Source organism: Vulpes lagopus, chromosome 13 (genome assembly GCF_018345385.1).
Source record: "Vulpes lagopus strain Blue_001 chromosome 13, ASM1834538v1, whole genome shotgun sequence".
NCBI classification, from domain to species: Eukaryota; Metazoa; Chordata; class Mammalia; order Carnivora; family Canidae; genus Vulpes; species Vulpes lagopus.
This window is the reverse complement of record NC_054836.1, coordinates 56,373,204-56,394,332: the sequence shown is the minus strand read 5'-3', so window position 1 is coordinate 56,394,332 and position 21,129 is coordinate 56,373,204. Positions and strand designations below refer to the sequence as shown.

The window sequence follows — 21,129 nt, the reverse complement described above, 5'->3', positions numbered from 1 at the left end:
CCAGGCACGCCCCCCTCCCTCCCCCCTGGGAATAATTTTAAATAACCACTTAGGCACCAGCCAGGCCAAGAGAGAGCTTGTTCCTGGCTTCCAGGATGTGGCGGTGTGCCCCGTTCCAGTTCACAAACCCTTCTAGAGGTAAACCATTAGTCCATCTTTGGTGAGAATCATTATTTTGCTTCTCTCTATCATTTTACTACCGTTCAGTCCCTTTCCTCCCTTGTGGATCTCTATATACTTCATAGTGCCCGTATTTGAACTTCACGAGACAAGATCCTGGACGCTTCTGTGATTTGCTTCTTACTCTGTTGTTTGGGACAGTCTTCCCTGTGGCCGCTTGTTATCTGCTCACTGTCCTGCCCATCCTATGAATATGCTCCTGTTTATTCTGTTGATGGGAATCGGGGTTGGTCCTAATTGGGATCTGCTGTGCCACCAGCACTGGATCACTGTATGTGTGTTACTTTCGACCCTATCAAACAACGCCAGACTCTTTTCCGGAGTCCTCATACTCTGCCAGCAAGTTCAGAGCATTCTGATTGTGTCACAACTTAGCCAACACGTTGTATCTTCGGACTTCGATTTTTAACCAGCTCATAAAGGCTTTTTTTTTTTTTCCCCCCGTAAAAACTGTGATCCCTAAATTTTGTTTCTGACCACAGCTTGTCTGATCCCAGTGAAACAGTCTCCTGTTAACAAGAAAGTCATCGTCATCTTAGAGAATTTGGAAAAATCTTCGTTGTCAGAGTTACTGGGAGACTTCCTGGCACCTCTGGAAAATCGCAGCACTGAAAGCCCCTGGACCTTTCAAAAAGGTAAAGATAGTGCCAAGACCGTGCCCCCGAAGCCAGCTTCTGTGGGATTATCCTAGTCCTTCTGTTACCCAGGAGGAGTTGTGCTTCGTATTCTTCTTTCTTAGGCTTCTTTTACTTTGTGTTTGTGTCATCACATGGCTGGCTGAGGTCGGGCCGTGGCTTTTGGTTTGTTTTAGGAAATGGAACGTCTGAATGCTACTACTTTCATGAAAACTGCTTTCTCATGGGAACCATTGCCAAGGCCTGTCTCCAGGGCTCTGACTTGCCGGTGCAGCAGCATTTCCGCTGGGTTCAGCTGCGGTGGGACGGCGAGCCCATGCAGGGGCTGCTACAGAGGTTCCTACGAAGGAAAGTAGTGAATAAGGTAACAAACTGCAGCCGCAGCCTCTGCCAGGAGAAAGGGGCATCAGTGTCAGGGGGCCGGGCTGGGGTTCTGCTACTTAGTGACCGCATGGCCTTGGGCAAGGAATATTCTTAGATAGCCAAGGGTTAAGTAAGATAATACATATAAAACCCAGAACAGTTTCTGGACTATGTTAACTATAAAGGAGAAAAAGAGAAAAGCAAATAGGTTTTACTAGTGTCGTTATTAACCGTCCTCAAGGAGTCTCTCCAAGTTCCGAATGCTATAGGAGGCTCTCTTAGAAAACGATCCGCTTGTTTTAAGAATAGCTGCTGCTTCCTTGGAGCCTTCGAAACATTCTCCATCCACTCAAGCCAGTTTCAATAGGACTCTTACACTGTGCTAGAGCAAGTATTTAAAGGGCACGTGGAAGATTAAAATGCTCTCGTTTTTGACACACTTTGAAGAATAATTATGACTTCTGGCAATTTTTCTGGAATAAAATATTCTGTAGTTTCCCCCCAAAAAAATACCAGAATTAATGTCAATCAAATCTGGTGCGTTGCTATTTAATTTTCTTGAGTCGAGCTAGTATCTGAGTGTCAAGATGGATTTGAAACACTAGAGCTTGAGTTAGTAAGACTCTGCCCCTTTATCCAGCACAACCGGCCGCAGTTGGAGGGCGGCATCTATCACGATATTTTAAGCTATAAATAATAACACAACACCCACGGTGCTGCCTACTTCACAAAGAGAGGCGTTTTTTTCCCCCTCACATACCGATGTCTTGTGGTAGGTGTTGCTGACATCTGTTCACTGCCATGATGTCAGGTCCCAGTTCTGGGGGAGTCTCTGGAGCTCCCCTCACGATGGCAGGATGTGTGCAGGGCTTCAGGCGCCACACCCTGACTCAAGCATGTTCAAAGGCGGGAACCTGGATTATTACAGGGGGAAAGCGGGCTGTGGCCGTCTCTGTCTGAGAGTCCATTGGTCATAAATACATGCTTTAGGCCAAAGCTAGGCCATCGTAGGTCATAAATACACGCTTTAGGTAGGCCAAAGCTAGGCCATCGTATGACGCCAACCAGTGGGAAGAAAGGTGAGGTAATGAGTCACGGGTGTGTAGCTTTGCAAATTACTGATGTCTCCATTAATTTTATCATTAATATTTAAATCTCTTTGCCAAAAAAATTCACATAAATATCACAAAAGATGAACTTTATTTTTTTTAATTTTTTTATTTATTTTTTTAAAATTTTTTTTTTTTTATTTGTTTATGATAGAGAGAGAGAGAGAGAGAGAGAGGCAGAGACACAGGCAGAGGGAGAAGCAGGCTCCATGCACCGGGAGCCCAACATGGGATTCGATCCCGGGTCTCCAGGATCGCGCCCTGGGCCAAAGGCAGGCGCGAAACCGCTGCGCCACCCAGGGATCCCTATTTTTTTTTTTAAAGAGCAGTTTTAGGTTACATTAAAATCAAGAGGAAGGTACCCAGATTTTCCCAACACCTCTTGCTTCCATACATGCATAGTCTCCCATGTTATCAACATTACACACCAGAATGGTCCTTTTATTTTATTTTATATTTAAATATATTTTATATTTTATTTTATATTTATTTTATATTTTACCAAGGATGAACCTACACTGATAAATCGTAATCAGCCAAAGTCCATAGTTTAAGGGAAAAATATGGACTGCCTCATGAATTTGCATGTCATCCTTGCACAGGGGCCGTGCTGATCTCTGCAAAGTCCCAGTTTTATTCTGTAGATGTGGCACTATTGCAGGTAAAATGCACCTCCCCCCACACACCCCGCTCACTGGCACACGTACACATACTTTATAATGGATTTATTTTACTTTTTTTTAAAAGGGAGCTCCAAGCTTCAAACTGTGCTCTTTTCTCCACTGTGTTTGAGAATGGGAATGTGGGGTGTGCTGTGAAGAATAGGACGGGGGGAGGGACGGTGCCTTTCACTTACCAAGAGCCACTTCAACTAGATTAATAAAACAGATTCCTTGGGCACATGTGCAATGGAATGAATGACTCCTGCAAAACCTCCAACGTCTTACAGCTGCGGAGCAGGCCCAGATCTTAGGGGACGCTTAGACCTGCGCTGGCACTTGATCACAATTTCTTCCTCCAGTTCCTGAAAGGAGTGCAAGTCAAGAGGCCTTTCAGGACAACACCGGGCCTCCTACTAGTATTTTAAAAACAGTGATTATAATTGTATGAATAAGCAAATATTCAACTATTGTTGATTATAGTACATGATCTCATTCTTACCGGGAGAGTATCAGAGAGAGAAATACAGTCGGTCCTCTTTCGAACGGCAGGGAACTTGTAAGAGATCCCAGAGCCTCACGTAACCCAGGAATATTGTTTCAGCAGAGCTGCTGGGATCGCTGAACCACTCTTTTATTTTGATTTGGCCAAATTACATCCATTCAAGTAGGACATACCCATAGAAATGATCTGTGGGTAGCACTCATAGTGCTAATATCATAATTACTTGGTAAAACAAAGACTTCTATGAATCCCTTTCTTGTAAGACACTGAGTTAGCTGCTGTGTCTGTCTTCTAAATAATTGAAGGATGTTTCTCCTGATACTAAAGAAATCTTTGTCCTTTTGTGAACCCTCTGTACTAGAAAAAAAAAAAAAAGGGACTTGATTTTGTAGAGTATAATTCTAAAAGGAATTGCTGCCATCAAACCATGTACGTTACGTACCATCTTGAAAATTTTCAATTTCTTTATGCCACCGGAGCTCTGCACATTTCGATAGAGTTAGGGTGTTAGCTGAGACCTTCCTTCTAGGGCAATTAAAATTAATACAAGGTGAACCTGCCACAGAGGCAGGCCCCGTGAGGTACTCTCAGATCGTAATTTCTTCCAGAACTGATACTTAAGAATTTGTTTAAGGTTTCTTAGTCTTCTTACTGCTCTTAATGCTTTCATTTTGCGTAGTAGCCTGCAGATCTGTAGCTCGCGGAATGCACATAATAGTGTATATTAGCTTTCCCTCCCTGAGCCACAAGTGGATCAGATCCAGCTTACATTTTTGTTGTACCATTTCCAATGTCTATATTTTTTTATTTTTGAACTATTAAAAACAAAAGGAAAAAGCAGCAGCACTGTTCTAAGCCAAACCCCACGTCAGGCCTCTCTGTCTCTGTAGTTCAGGGGTCAGGTGCCCTCGGCCTGTGATCCCGTGTGCAAGACCGTCGACTGGGCCCTGGCCGTCTGGCGCCAGCTGAACTCCTGCCTGGCCCGTCTGGGCACACCTGAAGCACTTCTTGGACCAAAGTATTTCCTGTCTTGTCCTGTAGTCCCAGGACATGCCCAAGCGACAGTGAAGTAAGTGTCATCTCTCCTTATTTACGTATTTAAAATAGAGCCAATTTGGAATGTGTGAGAGCAAGGGGTGCCTCACGTCCTATCAGGGGACGACCATGACTTGTCTGTTGTATAGCTCCTAAGGAAGCTTTTTTTTTTACTGAGAAATAGTAAATAGCAGTTTCCTTCTGGTATGAAAGTCTCTTCGGGGCACCTGGGTGGCTCAGTGGTTGAGCGTCTGCCTTGGGCTCAGGTCGTGATCCTTGGGTCCTGGGATCGAGTCCTGCATCGGGCCCCCTGCATGGAGCCTGCTTCTCCCTCTATGTCTCTGCCCCTCTGTGTATCTTTCATGAATAAATATAAAATATTTTATAAAAATGTTTTTATAAAATATAAAATCGTTAAGAAAGTCCCCTCAGGGTCCTGTTGAACATGCAGTGCAGTGTCTCCTGGGAGAGGCCTACATGAGCCATTCATCAAGGATCCCGTAACCGAAAACAAAAGCTTCCTCCCTGGGACCCCTGGGTGGCTCAGTCGGTTAAGCACCCGACTCTTGATTTCAGCTCAGGTCATGATCTCAGGGTCTTGGGATTGAGCCCCACATGCTGGGCATGGAACCTACTTAAGATTCTCTCTCCCCCTGTGCCCTTTCCCCCTGTGCTTGCTCTCCCCCTAACTCTCAAAAAAAAAAATTCTTCCTTTATTAACGAGACTTGAATACTCACTGTTTTCCTTTGTTACAGCTTATGAGAATAGACATATTAACAATAAAGTTAACGCAATAGAAAATCGGGAGGAAAAATTGTGTCGCAACCCAGCTTAGTAAGGTTCTGTGATTAGCTCTTAGCGTGGATCCTGTACTTTGTGGCATCCGGGGCAGAAATGCATTTTGGAAAGCAGGGGATACAAATAACCTGTCTTCGCTATTGTCACTGTCCGTTTCATAACCGCTAATTGCGGAAAAGGAGGAATTCTGGTCTAACACATTAATTCATACGATCACCTCTTTCTTCATCGGTATTATAACTAAACATAAGCTTTTTTCACAGCCGGAGTCTCGAGATTCTTAGGAGCTAATTTGGGCCTTTCCTAACTGGAGCAGAGCCCCGGGCAACAGCTGGCGAGGCTCTGCCCCGAGCCGTTTACCCTCCTTGCAAGCTAAGCAGTTGGGCTGCAGAGGGGCGCGACCCTGGGTGAGAGGCCCAGGGCTTCATCACTCCCTGTGCAGCCCCGGCCTGTGCCCCACCTGTGGGCAGGTCGGCCTGGCATCCCCGTCCCAGGTCCCTGGGGGTGATGCACAGTGGCCCCTGGATGCCAAGCTCCTGGAGGAGGGTGCCAGCAAGTGTGCCCACCCTTTGCCCTGGAAGGTAACATCACTTTTATTATCCCAGTAAGGAAACAGATCTGCCTCCTGCTCCAGAAGGAGACGCTGGCTCTCATTCTCCTCCAAGGCTGTTTGCCATACGCACGCTCACCTTGAAAAGATAGTCTGGAACGGAAGTGGACGCTAGATGTGTGCAAGTGCCGAGGGGATTATCTCCCAACAGCCACGTTAAGGAAGCACTGTTTTGTTTTGTTTTATTTTTAAACCAAAGCTTATCATCTTCACCCCTTTAGCACCTTTAGGAGGACCTGTGCAAGTCCGACTCCTGGTACAGAACACCAGGTTGTCTGTAATCTCCTATGATAGAGTTTTTTTCTCTTGAATTATGTATCATTAGACATTAACAGAGAAGCTTACAAAAGACCCATGCCTGATACCTGGGTAAAAGCTTTAACAGTCTCGAAAGGCTCATGCCGACATCTAAGAGCTTTGGAAACTTTGTCGTACCCACAGATGGGGTTTAGGTTTCTACAGCCTTGAATCAAGTGGTGGTTTTTTTTGTTTTGGGGGTTTTTTGTTTTGTTTTGTTTTGTCTTGTTTTTCATGTCTCAACAAAGTGTAATCTTTTTTTGAAAGAGTTTTAATTGCTATCAGATGCCCCAAACTTGGGTAGTCTCAGTGCCACAGCTGTTACCGCAAAGGGGCACACGAGGAGACGGCTGGTGACCTGTCCCCGTGTGCAGACACCGAGCCTTAGCCGTGGGGTGGATGGACAGGTCAAGTTTGCCACCGATTATAAGATCCATCCCAATCTCAGAAATATTCAAATATGTGTATCTTATTAAGGTCCTATGGCAGATAAGTTTAAGCTATTTAGACATAGATCCCCAGGAAATTGTTTTTCTGGACTTTTGCCTGTAACTTCACTTTCCTTCCATGTATTTCATGTATGGCGTTGATACATAAAAAAGCATTGATTAAGCATTGATTGTTAAAAAAAAAAAAAAAGCATTGATTAAGTGTTGATTCCTGCTCCCGATGATCTTACAAGGTGAAAGGAAAGAGCTACAGAAATCGTTTTCATTTGCAAAACATTGTATTTTTGAGGCAAAGCCAAACATCTTTGACATGGGATGATTCCATGTGTCTCAAAACGACCTAGGAGTGTAGAGACGCGAACGCTTTCTCCATGATCTCCAGGTCCACCCGGTGTGGTGTGATCAGTGTCCTAACCGCGAACCGCCCTTCTCTTTGCAAGGTGGATGGCTAAGCTGTGGAACGCCATCATCGCGCCCAGGGTTCAAGAAGCAATATTGTCAAGAGCCTCTGTGAAAAGACCGCCCGGCCTGGGGGTGACAGCTGCTAAGAGCCACCCCAGCCAAGGACAGCAGGCCGTGGTCAAAGCTGCGCTCAGCATCTTGCTCAACAAAGCCGTGCTGCACGGCTGTCCCCTGCAGACAGCAGGTAGGCGGGCTGCCGCCGGGCCGCGTGGGGCTCCGCATCCGAAGGGGGCGCCTCTTTGTCTCTTCGTGAGCAAAGAAATAGTCTCCGCCCTAACGTACAGGTCACACCGTTGCCCCAGAGCACCCTCTTTTCTTAGCCATCGGCTCGGTAATCCCGGATCTCCAAGGAAAGCTCGCTGGGTCACAGCACCCCTGCTGGGGAACTCGGCGCAGCCGTGACTTCCGGAGAGTGTTTCTTGGCGAATTGCAGTGCTTACATTTTGTTTGACGATGAAACTGCACGATCGCTGCCCCCCCGCTTATTTTTTTTTTTGGCAAACCACGATTTGTGTTGTTTCAGAGCTGGACCAGCATACAGCTGATTTCAAAGGAGGAGGTTTCCCTTTATCTATAGTCTCAAGTTACAACCATTGTAGCAGAAAGAAAGAGAGTGGTGCCTGGAGAAGAGTGAGCACCAGTCCTCGCAAGAAGTCCGGCCGCTACTCTCCACCCTCCTGGAATAGGCCGGGCCTGAGCGAGGGAGGTAAGTGAGGCCGCCGTGCCGGCTGGAGGACCGCGGGCGCTCCTCGTCTGCTTGCCGAAGGCAAATGTGCTTTTTTTTGCTTTTCTTTCCACTGTGCATTCGACAAAATTGAGTCTTTCAATTCATATTTTCATGGAATGAACAGGGTGTAGTAGGTACATTTCCAAAAATATTTGGGAGCGCCCCGTACATGGGAAATCGTTTATTTGTGGCAACCACAATTAAGTCTATGTAATGCAACAGTTATGCTTTGGCATAGTTTCCTCCTTTTAATTTTTTGAAGTATGTATAGAGATCTATTTGATACCCCATTTAAGGCCTTTGTGAGTCAATCGTTTTTACACATTTTTTTCATATGTTGTACCATGTGTCAGGTTCTATTTTACACCCTGCCAACTAGAGCAGAAAAAAAAACACAAAAATCCCTGCCCTCTTAGGGTTTACATTCTCATAAATTATTAAACAGATTCGTGGAACTTCCTCTATAAAAAATAAATATGTAAGTTTTCATTCTAACAAGAATAAACACATTTATCTCTGGTGTTAGACATACACCGTTTGGCTTTGATAATAGGGTAATCGGTAATTATGCAAATTGTCTTACCTAAAGGAAATCCATGTTTGAGTAATTTTGAAAAGATGTTCCAACCTCATAGGCGCATTGTGGTTTTCTCATACATGTAATTAATTTTGGGTCTTCAGGAGCCCCTCCCACCCCCAACAAATTCTGTTATGTAGAATTTCAGGCCAACTTTATAGCAGCAGAGTTGCTATAGAAAGAGACTGGGCCTAAAATCTTGAAAATTTGGGATCCCTGGGTGGCGCAGCGGTTTGGCGCCTGCCTTTGGCCCAGGGCGCGATCCTGGAGACCCGGGATCGAATCCCACATCAGGCTCCCGGCGCATGGAGCCTGCTTCTCCCTCCGCCTGTGTCTCTGCCTCTCTCTTTCTCTCTGTATGACTATCATAAATAAATAAAATTAAAAAAAAAAAAATCTTGAAAATTTTTTGTTCATTAGTGTGATCTCCTATGTAAAAATCAACAAAATACGGGCTTAATATTAATACATGCTAGAGTTTTATAATTACCCCAAGTGTCCATAAACTGTGATTTTTTTTTTTTAATGATTGAATGGAAAGTCACTGAAGAAAATGAGTTTTTACACCTTTTTAAGGTGATTGCTATGTATTTATAATATGACATTTCCTAAGAGCTTGCCATTACTTCCCAGAGGTAGAGTGTTTGATTCAGGGAGTAAAGTTATTAGAGGTCAGCCCCCTACTGTGGTGTAGACTCCCGAAGTGACCTCAGCAGCGAGGCTTATACCTTCCACCTGTTTATCCCTATGTGTAATGCCAGAGAACTCTAAGAGGAAGATTATCCTCTCCATTTCCAGGGAACAAAACAGGGTCAGAAACTCTTGGCTGGCTGTCCCTGTCACCTCTCTTAGAAACACGGGGAGCTGCAGTCCATCGTTTTGTCCCTTGCGAGGCCAGCGGTGTCTTCCTCTCTCCGTGCTATTCTAATCCCATGGGCAGGGAGTAATACCTAAGCCCTCAGATAGCAAGCACCCACCCAGGCTCCCCACTATCATTTCCAAGTTTATTACGATTTCTGTAGGGTTTAAGACGAGCCTCTTGCTTGAGCCAATTAATTACATCAACAATAAGCATTGTCAGTGCGTAGTTGAGAGTCGACGAACAAAAATCAATCAAATGAATGTGACTTTAAAGCAACATTAAGTCAAACCCAGAATATTATGTAAAATGTTAAAAGAATCAAATATAAAGTCATTTATAATTTTATAGTTTTAGAACTACTTGGTATATCAGATACACCCTTTGAAACATGAAGTCCTGTTTAAAAGATTAGTAAAATTTTGTGCAACCCAAGATATTTCATTTTTTATAGGTAAGTTTTCTTTTTCCCCAAAAAAATTCGATTTGATATTACAATGTTTGCAGAGATGTTGGTTGGGTTTTTTTTTTTTTTTTGACACCACTGTTTATCAAAATAGAAACCACTTTGCATTCTACACAGAGAGTCACAGGGTGATCATAAATTTTGGTAAAGACACGGCCTCTTTTTCTCCCGACCTGAAACAGAAAAGCCATGATGTCAAGTCAGGCTTCAGGAGTCGGGACCAAGCCCAGGCACCCGTATTGTAATTAGGGAAATCTGCTAGTCACCCTTTCTGATAATGACGACAGAAATATGGGCAAAGAAACTATATAGAGATTGTCTATGAGGATGTATGAAATTCAATTTACTTTTCATTCTTTATTCTATTTTTATTTTCAACTTTTCAAAATCATGTTTTAGAGGTAATCTGTGCTAGCGATGTTCATGTATAAAAGCAGCGCCTGTGCAGGAAGCTACATCCACAGCCGCTGTCCTGAGGAGAAACACTCCTCAAGAGATGGATTCGGTCCAAAAACAAGATCAAAGTGCAGAGTTCAGGATGCACAGGGACAATGATTCATTCTATTGAAAGTGATTACACTTTTCTTTACACAGGTATCAAAATTAAAGCTCTATCTCAGCTGAACTATAACAGGAATGCTTCTCTGTCGAAACAAAAGTAAGTTTCCCTTAAGGCTCTCAATATACAGATTTTAAAAAACCGGCGCTTCATTCACATGCCGGTTTTAAACTGAAATCCAGTGAATGTGTAAGGGTAGGACAATTTCCCCTTGTCCGTTCTTTGGTTGGTCTAATGATCAAATTGACATAAGACAGATGACCAGGGGGATGCCTGGGTGGCTCAGGTCGGGGTCCTGGGATCGAGTCCCGCATCCGGCTCCCCGCAGGGAGCCTGCTTCTCCCTCTGCCTGTGTCTCTGCCTCTCTCATGAATAAATAAAATATTTAAGAAAAAAAATTACAAGAAAAACGAATTTCAGTTCATAGGTCTGGGAGCCCCAAAGATAGGAGACTCGAGGGCAAGTCGGGCAGTCGAGGCGTATAGTGCCCTCCTGAGCCAAGGACCTGGTGCTCCAAGGGGGAGGGGGCGAGTCACAGGACGGTAGCTCTTTCTTAAATTCTAAATTCTTTTAGGTACTTAAGGGAGAGGTAAAGGTTTTCCTTGAGTCGGCTGGGGCTTGGTCTTGATGGACGTCAGATTAAAATAACGCATGTGCCAAAGTGACACGTTGGGGTGGCACATTCTCTCCTTCACGTGAAATCTAAAGCTTAATCTAACTTCACATCAAGCCTTTTTTTGCTTTTAGTTTTTGAAAAGGTTAAAAAAAGTGAAGCTAGTATTTCTATTCAAACTTGATGATTAATGCATTCGACATAAAGAGGTAAAATTCTACATCTGTGGACTTTTAAACGGGCTTTGGATGACTGATGTTTGACACTGAAACTTGCTTTTAGGTGCTGTTTTAAGTGATCATTTTGTCATGTTGCTTCTAAGGGAATTGTGTCCACTTACGGATTTTGAGGCACAAGGAGGATTTGGTTAATCGTAGAATAGAAACGTTTGGGCCGTGTATGTAAATAACAGCTCCCCACTGTATCCCGATAAATCGTGGGCCCTGTCACTTGACAAGCAGCATTTAGAACCAGGTTCGCCGATTTGTAGAGAACAGATCCATGAAGGAAGCCTAACGCAGGCTGCTTTCCGCCAGGCGCACCGCTAAACCCATTATATACGCCAGCCTGTGTCATTCCCCCAGGAACGCTGTAAATGCAGATAACCCGGAAAATAAAGTATGACCCATGGCCACTTTGCTAGTGAGGAGAAGAGCCCACTTTAAAATTCCTGATTGTTCCAGGGTAGCAAGCACACGGCCCCACTCCCCCATAGTGTTTCGTGGCGTGGTTTCATCTAGGCTTGGAGACGGGGGAAGAGACGGGGACAGCAAGGGGCCTGGGATGGTGTAAGGCAGGTAGATTTCTCCATAGGATAAAATCCTGAGTGGGAAGTTAACCAAAATCCTGGGAGGGCCATCAAATGACATTTCAAACTCTTTTAAATATTTTATTTATTCATGAGACACACACAGGCAGAGACACGGGCAGAGGGAGGAGAAGCAGGCTCCCTGCGGGGACCCGATGCGGCACTCGATCCCAGGACCCCAGGGTCACGCCCTGAGCCGAAGGCAGACGTTCCGCCGCTGAGCCACCCAGGCGTCCCTTAAAGGGCATTTATTTATTTTTAAATTTCATTTTATTGGAGTTCAATTTGCCAACATACAGCATAACACCCAGTGCTCATCCCATCAAGTGCCCCCCTCAGTGCCCGTCACCCAGTCACCCCCACCCCCCGCCCTCCTCCCCTTCCACCACCCCTTGCTTGTTTCCCAGAGTTAGGAGTCTCTCGTGTTCTGTCCCCCTCTCTGATATTTCCCACTCGTTTTTTCTCCTTTCCCCCTTAAAGGGTATTTAAAAACCCTTTTCCTACCCCACACCAAATCCCCCCCCCCAAAACTAGAGTCTCGCTCCCACCTTAAAAAAAAAAAACCCTTTTCTGAACTTTGCATTAGGTCTCTCGAGAATGATCTGTCATTGACCTTGAATTTGGAACAAAGGCTCTCTCTGGGTTCGGACGACGAAGCAGACCTCGTCCAGGAGCTTCAGAGTATGTGCTCCAGCAAATCTGAATCTGACATAAGCAAGGTAAGTGGGACGAAGGGGGAGGTCGTGGATGGGCAGCCCCAACCCAGGAGAGATTTCTTCGGGCCACATCATGACACACCTTCCCTGGGAGAAAACTTCCTGATTGAGGAGGGTGGGTGATGCTCCAAGTCACCCCCTCCTTACTGGCCTAGGAAGCGCTCTGTTCCACAGCATCTTTCATATACTGAAGGAGTCCTAGTAAGTACGGCCTTGCTGACTCCTCAGGGACCTCACGTTAGAATCGCCTGTTGATGGCATTCGCACCGATCACACCAGCACTGTGTCTCCCTTTTTGTTTTCCTAACGTTGCCGGACAAGCGCCCTATCAGTGAGCGCGCTTCACGGCAGGCCTGGGGTACAGACAGGGGGACGGCCACAGCTGTCCTCCGAGGGAGTGTGGCCTACGCAATGCATATAGTTAAGCTGTGAAAATAAACGGAGACCCACGCCCAGAAATCAGTGACCCACGAGCTCAGTGGCAGGGTCGGTAGCCTCGAGCTCAGCCTGTTTGGGCTCTGCTAGCTGCAGCGAATTTGCCCCGACTTCCTTGATAAGTGCCCTTACTTGAAAGGGAAGATAAGACGGTAGTTCTAACGTGCGGTTTCCACCGAAAGACTCAGCTCTGACATCTGAACAGTCCTAATCTCTGGGACAAGAGCGAATCGACAGTCTTATCTAATCTCGCTGGAAATGAGCTGAAAGACTTACTGGAAAAATAAGGTAATACTTAAAATCTTACAATTTTGCCAGGATGGATTTTTTTCCCCCCTTAGGGCTCATCTGATCATCTTTGGAGTGTTTTCAATAGATCCTCCTCCCTTAGAGATTATTTCTCATGCATTTTTCTGGTAGTTTCACGTAAAGGCTTCGAGTCTTTGTTGGGAACAGTACAGGGCTTGAGGGTGTGCTCGTAGAGCTCCCGAGGGTCAGAGGAGACGAGCAACACTTCTGCCGATTTTCTCTAGTGACCTTAAATTGTGTCTTCCAGATTGCTGACTCCAGGGATGATTTAAGGAGGTTTGATAGTTCAGGAAACAGCCCTGCCTTTTCAGCAAGTGTTAACCCAAGAATTCCAGTGTCACCAAAGGTAAGCGCCCATTTTCCCTGCAAAAATGAGACAAAAAAAAAAGATTGCTGTGGAATTCACTTTCCAGATCTTCTTTCGGTATGAATCACAAAATTATTTTTCAACCACAGCTGTAAGAGGAGTGTGTTCAGTAGTCAACGAGGGTTAGAAAGATCACCGTTTAGATAACAGCTTGGAAGAGTGACTTAGAAATGCGCGTTGTGTGCCAAAACCAGATCAGATGTAACTTCCGTCTCGGTTGTTCTATTTTAAAAAGTATTCACTTGAGAACCTTTAAGATTTCCTGCGTTTTAGAATTCCAACAGGCTGAATAATGTAAAGATATATCATGGGGGGGGGGGGGGGAGTCCTTTTTAGTCGTTTCTTAACTTGCCCCAACACGCAGTGGTTTCCGGGAGACGCTTTCCTCCTAAAACAAGTGAAAACGGCAAGTACAAGAGCCAGGATTCCAATAGACTCCGTTGACCTCTCAAAATAACTTCTATGATCGGTTAATAAATGCCGAGAGATGGCCCCGCGTGGTACTCCTGGCTGAGCAGAAACAATAAAGCTCTTTCCCACCCCGTGCTCATGCTGTGAGGATGCAGGTTTTCATGGTGAGAGGTGGCTTGCTCACCAAGTCCCGCGGAGTGGGGTGCACGTCGGTTCTCACCCACTCCCGTGGTGGCTGATGAGGACCCGGGGATGGGGGCGGCTTTGCAGAGAGGAGGATCCTAAAGTGAGCACCGTGAGGCTATTAAATATCCGTCACCCGCTCCCTGCAGCCCCTGCTCTCCCACCGCTTCAGCACGTCCTGGTTCGTGTTACGTGAGCTCTAGGTCTGGGGGGAAGGCGGTGGGAAGCATCGGCAGGGCCGAGGTCCCAAATAAAGATCTATACCCAGGACGATCCGGGAAGAGGAGCGTGAGCCCTCTGCTCCTGCTTATGCTGATGTCTGCCTCCCGACCCCTTCCGCAGGCGGGAACTGTGTAGACTAGGGAGGTAACAGGCGAATTCTGGCTGGAATATATTTTTTGGTTGGGCGCTGTCGCTTCCTCCCGAGCCAATTTCTGGGGCCTCCAGGACCGCTCTTTAGGGTTCCTCGTGGAACGGGCAGGCCCTGAAGTGCGGGAAGAACCACGAGCCACTGTTTCTCCACGGGGCCGAGTCTCTCTCCTACATAAAAAAAGTTAACTGGTTGGTAGTGACCAGCTGCCGTTGTTGAGGTGTCAAGGTTGCGCACCCATTCCTGGGTCATGGGACCTTACTGGTTGCCACACCAAGGCCCTGCCCACAAAATAGAGTACGGAGCGTAGGCTCTGCTCAGAGCAACCGAGGACAGCTTGGTTGTGGGGGACCTTTCAGAACGTGCGTCCTCTTACACCCTCTGGGCTCTTACAGAGACTCATGGGCTTGTCTGAATGTGCGCTTGGAGGGGCATCAGGACAGCTGCCTCCGCCGGCTCTGCAGCCCTGAACCCCGGGGTGAGCCGCTCCCCCTTCCCGCCGCCGCCAGCAAGGGCTAGCAGGAGGTGATCTCAGAACCTACCAGCAGAGGGCAAAGCAGCACACCTGACGGCCTTCTGGAAGCTTGGCAGGGTCGCTTGTTTTCGATCCTGATAACCCGGCTAGCATTTCTTGGTTAGATGCCCAGGGTCTTCCGATACCAGGAAGTAATTATTTTTAAAGTATGAGCTCTCTGGGTTCGTGGACATCGCTTTGGACAACCTTTGTCCCGACGGCACCCCTTAGCGCTGCAGCAGTAAGGGAAGGCCGTGGCGGGCTGGCCTTCTAACTTAAAAGCGAGCAGGCCTCTTTAAATCTGAGAGGTTTGCCCAGAGGCTCCCCCGAAGGCACAAGGTCTCCTCTTTGCATCATGAAATCCACTGGAGGATTTTGTTGTTCAACGCCAGTGCCCACATCGTGCTCCCCCTCCGCCTCCCCCACCCCCGAGGTGCTGATATAATTGCTCTGGGGTGCAGCCTGGACCCCCTGGTGACCGGGTGTGCAGCCCGTGCTGAGACCCGGTGCTCCGGGGCGGCGTTGGTCCGCAGTGCGCCCCCCCATTTCTAAACATACCTTTGGAGCGGCTGATACACCTTCTGTAACTTATTTTTACATGTGACCCACTGTCCTCCCCTGTGCACCCCCCGCCCCCCGGGTTCCCCAGCTGGACAGCAGGGGCTGCTGTACCCTCCTAGCGGCGAGGCCCATACTGAATGAATGAATCGCCCTGACGGAACAGCATCACCTTAAGAACTTAAAACTCGCTTTTGACGTGCGCCACCTTTCTGCACCAACTAGTGGTTTCCTTTGAGCTTAATACGCGCACCATCCGTGAGTCGCCCTATTATGTCTAATAGAAGTCCTGGGGTGTACCCCGAAAGCACTGAGCACCCTGATTAAACACCCGTGGGCCCGCTGCCTCGGCCCATCCGTGCTGCGCAGGTGGCAGGAACGTCCCTCCGCGGCCCCGGGGATGCACCCCCGCCCTCGCCTCGGGAGGCCGCCACGTACCCCCTTTCCTCCCTCTGGGCCCCGACACCAACCAAGGCAAACCCTGTGTCTGGATCCCCGCCCCCGGCTCATGGGTGCCGGGCACCACGCAGCTGTCGCCTTCATGGCAGCAGGCGGTTTCCTGTGAAGGTGATGCGTGTGGGTTTCCCGGTGCTGTAGACCAAAGTACAAGTCGGGACTGGGCTCACCGGGCGTCCCATTTTGATTCCCCAGAAAATTCCATGGCCAGCCGAGTCCACACAGTTCCTTGCCTGTTAAATCGTTTTGTCGAGCTGTTTCCATGGTTACGGGCCTGCTTGGCTGCAGCGAGAGGAGGAGCGAGCAGCACCGTGCTTGGCAGGGAGGCGGGTGGCGCGCACCTGCTGTTGGCGGCTACGGCAGCGCGAGCGAACCGCGCCGGGGTGGGGGGGCCCCAGCAGTCCCCGCTCAGCTCTTACACGGTTCCTGCGCGGTTTTTGAGCATTCAGTGTTCAGTTTCTAGGAAAGCAGAAGAGTTAGGGGACACCCAGGCAGAAAAGTTAGGACACCCTAACCCAAGTTAGGGGACAGTGGATTTGGGGAGGAGCTGCCTACAGAGACGGCAGCTTTGCCTAATCCACCGTGAGGGTTTCTCCGGGGCTCGAACCCCAGGAAGGTCCCAGACTCTGGCCCTTGAGTCACGGAGTCTCGTGACACCACCTGGGGCCCGAGTGAAAGTCAGACGGCGGGTCTGCCGACCGTCCCCCGTCCCCCGTCCCCGTCCTCTCCGCCGCCTGCTGTTCGCTCTTGCGGGAGAAGCCGGCGCTGCCCGGGTTCCTGGGTTGGGGCTGCCGCCGCGGGCCCGGGCCCACCTGTCGCCCCTTCTCTTGCAGGAGCTCAGTCCTCTCAGCAGCCACCAAGCGGCCGAATGCAGCAACAGGCAATCCAAGACGGAGTTGGGTGTTTCAAGAGTCAAATCTTTTCTTCCTGTTCCTAGAAGTAAAGCCACCCCGTGTTCCCCGAACACCAAAAGAAGCAGCAGCAGCAGTAATACAAGGCAAACCGAAATCAACAACAACTCAAAAGAAGAGATTTGAAACTTCCACCAAAAAAAACCGAACAAGTCGCAAAACCAAACCAACAGGCCTGCCTACAACAGTCTCACGCTTACCTTGTGTAGATTCCACACAGAAACCAAGGACAACAAGCTGTAAATACCTTTAAACGAAGAAACTGTTCTCACTGTAACATAAAGTATGAGTGCGGGACCACTATTCAACTTTTTTTGTAAAGAATGTATTTATAACCGACATTTTGTTGCCTTTTTTTTTTTCTTTCCTTCCGATTCTGTAGGATTGAACTTCAACAGCCAAGAAGTGATGCCAACTTTTCAAGTAGTTTTATAATAGAAATACTGTAATAGTTTCAATCCACACGTTCAGGGGTACTAGAACCGTCGGCGTACTGTACATCTGTACATGTGTATATATGTATATTGAAGAAAGCCCACGAACCATATCCCCGTACACGTTGTAAAATGTACAACATTGGCTTTTAAATAGAGACCATGACTTCATGTTCACTTGAATGACTAGAATGGGGCAATAACCAATCATTTCTAAACAGTTACTTTCCATTAAAAGCCATATTAAGTATTTTGCCTGTTAAATTCTAGTTTTACATCTTAAATCTCTTACTGGTTACATTGCTGATTGGTTGCATCATGTATATTTATGCTTATGAGTTTGCATTATGACTCCTGCAAAAATATGAGATTATATAATGCAATAAAAGTGTTATCTTTCTTACAAAAAGTTTTGTACCTAAGTGGATATAACTGCAAATGCTTCAATAAATTAATTTAGAGCTAACTCCCTCTTCTATTTAATTCTAGCAGCACAACTGATAAAAGTGGATAATATTTTCTGGAAGTGTTTCTTCGAAAATGACTAATGAAATTACATATGCAAATTCAAAGTTAAAATGCTTTGACGCCAATAAAATACTGAATTAGTGAAATAATTTGCTGTAGTTTCTATCTGTAGCTCTTGATACGCAACACATTTGTGTTTGATTATAGAAGGAGGCGAACGCCTCCTGTTCACAGAAGGGCCCACCCTGTCGGCAAGTGTTAAACGTCTCATTTTTATTTAAGCGGAGCTCTAAGAATTAGGTGTTCAGCAAACAAAGCATCTTTTTCTGTCGTAAATACCCCCCAAAAGGTAGGATTTTTATACCAGGAATCATCGACGCCTCTGAGAACATCGGAAGCCCTCCCTTGGCCGGAACACTCTTTTACATGGACGTGCACACATGCACACTGATATATAGTAAACTTTGCTGCTGGTACAGTCAGTGCGGTTAAGGTCGTGCCACCAGGGACGAATCAGAGAAGACGTTTCTAGCAGGGAAGAGCTCGACTCCCACACGCGTCCGCCTCCTGCCTGGGCTTCATCTTGGCGAGTCCTGGGGGGTGTCCAGCTCTGAGCTCTGCACAGGGAGGTGTGCGGGGGGGGGGGGGGCAGATCTACAGCAAGGGACAGAGCTGGGGGGAAGAGGCCAGGGGAACTAGTCTTGGGCCACAACACAGTAACTCCTTTGCACTGGACTCAAAGCCTTAGTGCCCTGGTGGCAATGGGTTCTACACTCAAGTGTTTCCACAAAGACCCTGAAGAACGCTCTCAAAATCTCAGACCAGTACACCCAGATTTAGGTGGATGTGATGGGTCTCCTCCGGCTTACGTACACCTGCTTGGATTATATCCATTTGGAACTCGTAGGCGTTGGGTTTTCTATTAGCTGCTTTTCTGAAGCTCAAGATCCCGTTAGCCTGTCAAGCACCAGAGAAAACCAGATTCAAACCACATCATCCAGATGGCTCATGGGTCTTACCCATGCAACTTCGATTCGTCACTGACGTTCAGCGTGTTCACTCTTTATAACAGGACGGCAGACGGCAAGGTGTCTAGAGGGCATTTTTTTTATATCAGCAGCTTTCAAGATACAGATCTGATGGCTCATTCTATCAACTTAGTCATAACAATTTTTTTTAAGGTGGAATGGGAAGTGTCACAGTACGTCACGGTGTCAGTCAACGAAAGAAAGTAGAAACAGTTTGCGGGCTTGTGTTTCTACGTAGATCTATACGTGCGTGGACCGGGCTGGGCTCCGAGGCACGGCTTTCTGTGGGTCGTGGCCAAAAATCTTCCAAAGTCAATACAATATAAGGGAGCCCAGAGGGGGTGGCTTGGGGTAAAGAGGTCTTTTTTTTTTTTTTTTAAGATTTTATTTATTCATGAGAAACAGGCAGAGGGAGAACAAGGCTCCCTGTGGGGAGCCTGACGCGGGACTCGATCCCAGGACCCTGGGGTCACAGCCTGAGCCCAAGGCCGAGGCTCAACCACTGAGCCCCCAGGCGCCCCGGGGTACAAAGGTCTGCCGGGAAGCCGCCCTGGGGCTGACCAACCCCGCTGCCAGCACATGTTCAAGGTAGTGGGAGGCCTGTGGGGCCTGCAGCCTACCTGCTCACCTTCACCTCAAAGGGACGACTCCCCTCACAAGACTTCTGTGAAGGTTAATGAGCTTCCACTCTCCTCGGTTCCTGAGGCTCACTCTGAACGCAGGACGAGCCAAGGACCCAGCTTGGAGAAAGGTCTCGCACCCCCGATGTCACTGCGAGCCACACACGAGTGGGTGCAGGGAAGTACTCACAAACGAGCCCCAGGTGCACAGCTTGCTTGGGTGGGGCTTAGACGGCGAGGACTCTCCATAACGCACCCCCTGGAGTCTCTCCAAGACTTGCTGCCACCCTGGTGCGGGCATTGTTGGGCTGCCTTTGGCGGGAGGTTCAGAGCTAAAGAAGCTGGTGCATCCACCTGGGTTCCCAGGCCTCGCTGCCTCTCTCTTATGCACAACAAGCCATCCTATTTGTCCAGGTCAGTGGGGAGAAAGCAGAGGACTGGGGGTTACGAGGGTCCATAGTCGTAGAAGATTTGTGGAAGGAGAACTTCCACAAGCCAGGCAATGTGAAGAATTCACCTGGAAGGAAATAGAATGCTCCACGCTCTGCCCCTTTTAATCAGTTGTAGGTAAACAGTGGAAACTCCACGCAAATGGCAGAGAAGTCTGTACTGAATGCAGGAAATCGGCTTTCTTCTTCAGGAAAAACTATACTGGGCTTCTTTGTTATCCTGCGTGACGGCACACTACAAGGGGACTAATCGGAAACCCTTCACCTACAGGTAATTTCCGGCATTAGAACTCCTCCTTCTCCTGTCACTGTTTATGGACTTAATTAAAATTCCAAATTAAAAAAAAAACTGCCCTGGGGCTGAATTAAGCACTGCTATTTATTACCTGTCTGGTCTAAGACAAGTTACTTAAATTTCTTTAATGCAGTTTTCTCAGCAGTAAAGTAGGGTCATGACAACCCTGGCAAGTAGTTCCTGAGCACTAAATAAGGTAACACAATCAAGTGTTCCTAGTTACCTCTTCCCTAAAATAAGTCCTGAATCTTACAACCCTTGTGGCATTCCAACATCTTTTCAAAGTATAGTCAATTGACAAATAAATACCAGCAGCTCTATCACGAGCATCAGATTTTTAACTAAGTGTATGAAACGAGCGATAGACACGTAATTGGAAATTTATAAAATACATTAGCAATTTGCATTTTCCTTCTATGTTAAGCTGAAGGTGAGGGCCTCCAAAATAGACTATTTGCAGTTGCTTATGTAGAAGAGAAAACAAATAGGAGCTCCACAAAATCTGCTTAACTAGGAAAAGTAGCCAGTTTTGAGAGACAAGGTTGAATTTTCAAAAACACCATATTTCTTTCTGTGCAGCTAATACTTAGCTGAAAATCAAGTTCAGTTGGCTAGCCCTCGCCGTCCCGAGTTAGCCACCGCTTACGAACAGTCATGGCCCACGGTCGGAAAGCCGATCTCTGAAGTCACGAGATACTTCCTGAATTCTATGCCACCCCTTTTGCAAGATCATTTTTCTCTGAGAACATCCCACAAGTATTAAAGGAGCAAATTCAATGAACAAATATCCTCTGTTAGTTTGGTTTTTACTATAAAGAAATATGTTTAGTTGCAGAGTAGGAGGTCTGATGAGTGTTAGGACCATGGAAATACATTGGGAAGAGAGATGCAGT

General features: G+C 47.0%; 1 protein-coding gene and 2 pseudogenes across 2 annotated transcripts in view; 2 read left to right on the top strand and 1 right to left on the bottom strand.

Annotated features, from left to right (window-relative positions):
- CTTNBP2 (cortactin binding protein 2) overlaps nt 1-17,990 on the top strand; it is a 143,821-nt gene extending 125,831 nt beyond the window's left edge. For both annotated transcript variants that reach the window (XM_041727372.1, XM_041727371.1), the window contains 9 exons: nt 663-815; nt 992-1,179; nt 4,342-4,520; nt 7,082-7,287; nt 7,627-7,809; nt 10,327-10,390; nt 12,299-12,431; nt 13,420-13,518; nt 16,865-17,990. In XM_041727372.1, coding sequence (XP_041583306.1) covers nt 663-815; nt 992-1,179; nt 4,342-4,520; nt 7,082-7,287; nt 7,627-7,809; nt 10,327-10,390; nt 12,299-12,431; nt 13,420-13,518; nt 16,865-17,068 — 1,409 coding nt within the window. In that variant the 3' untranslated portion in view covers nt 17,069-17,990. The remainder of the gene's footprint in view (nt 1-662; nt 816-991; nt 1,180-4,341; nt 4,521-7,081; nt 7,288-7,626; nt 7,810-10,326; nt 10,391-12,298; nt 12,432-13,419; nt 13,519-16,864) is intronic.
- On the bottom strand, nt 2,845-2,944 carry LOC121475195 (annotated as a pseudogene).
- A 536-nt stretch (nt 17,991-18,526) lies between the features above and the next one.
- On the top strand, nt 18,527-20,785 carry LOC121474924 (annotated as a pseudogene).
- Nucleotides 20,786-21,129: the final 344 nt, after the last annotated feature.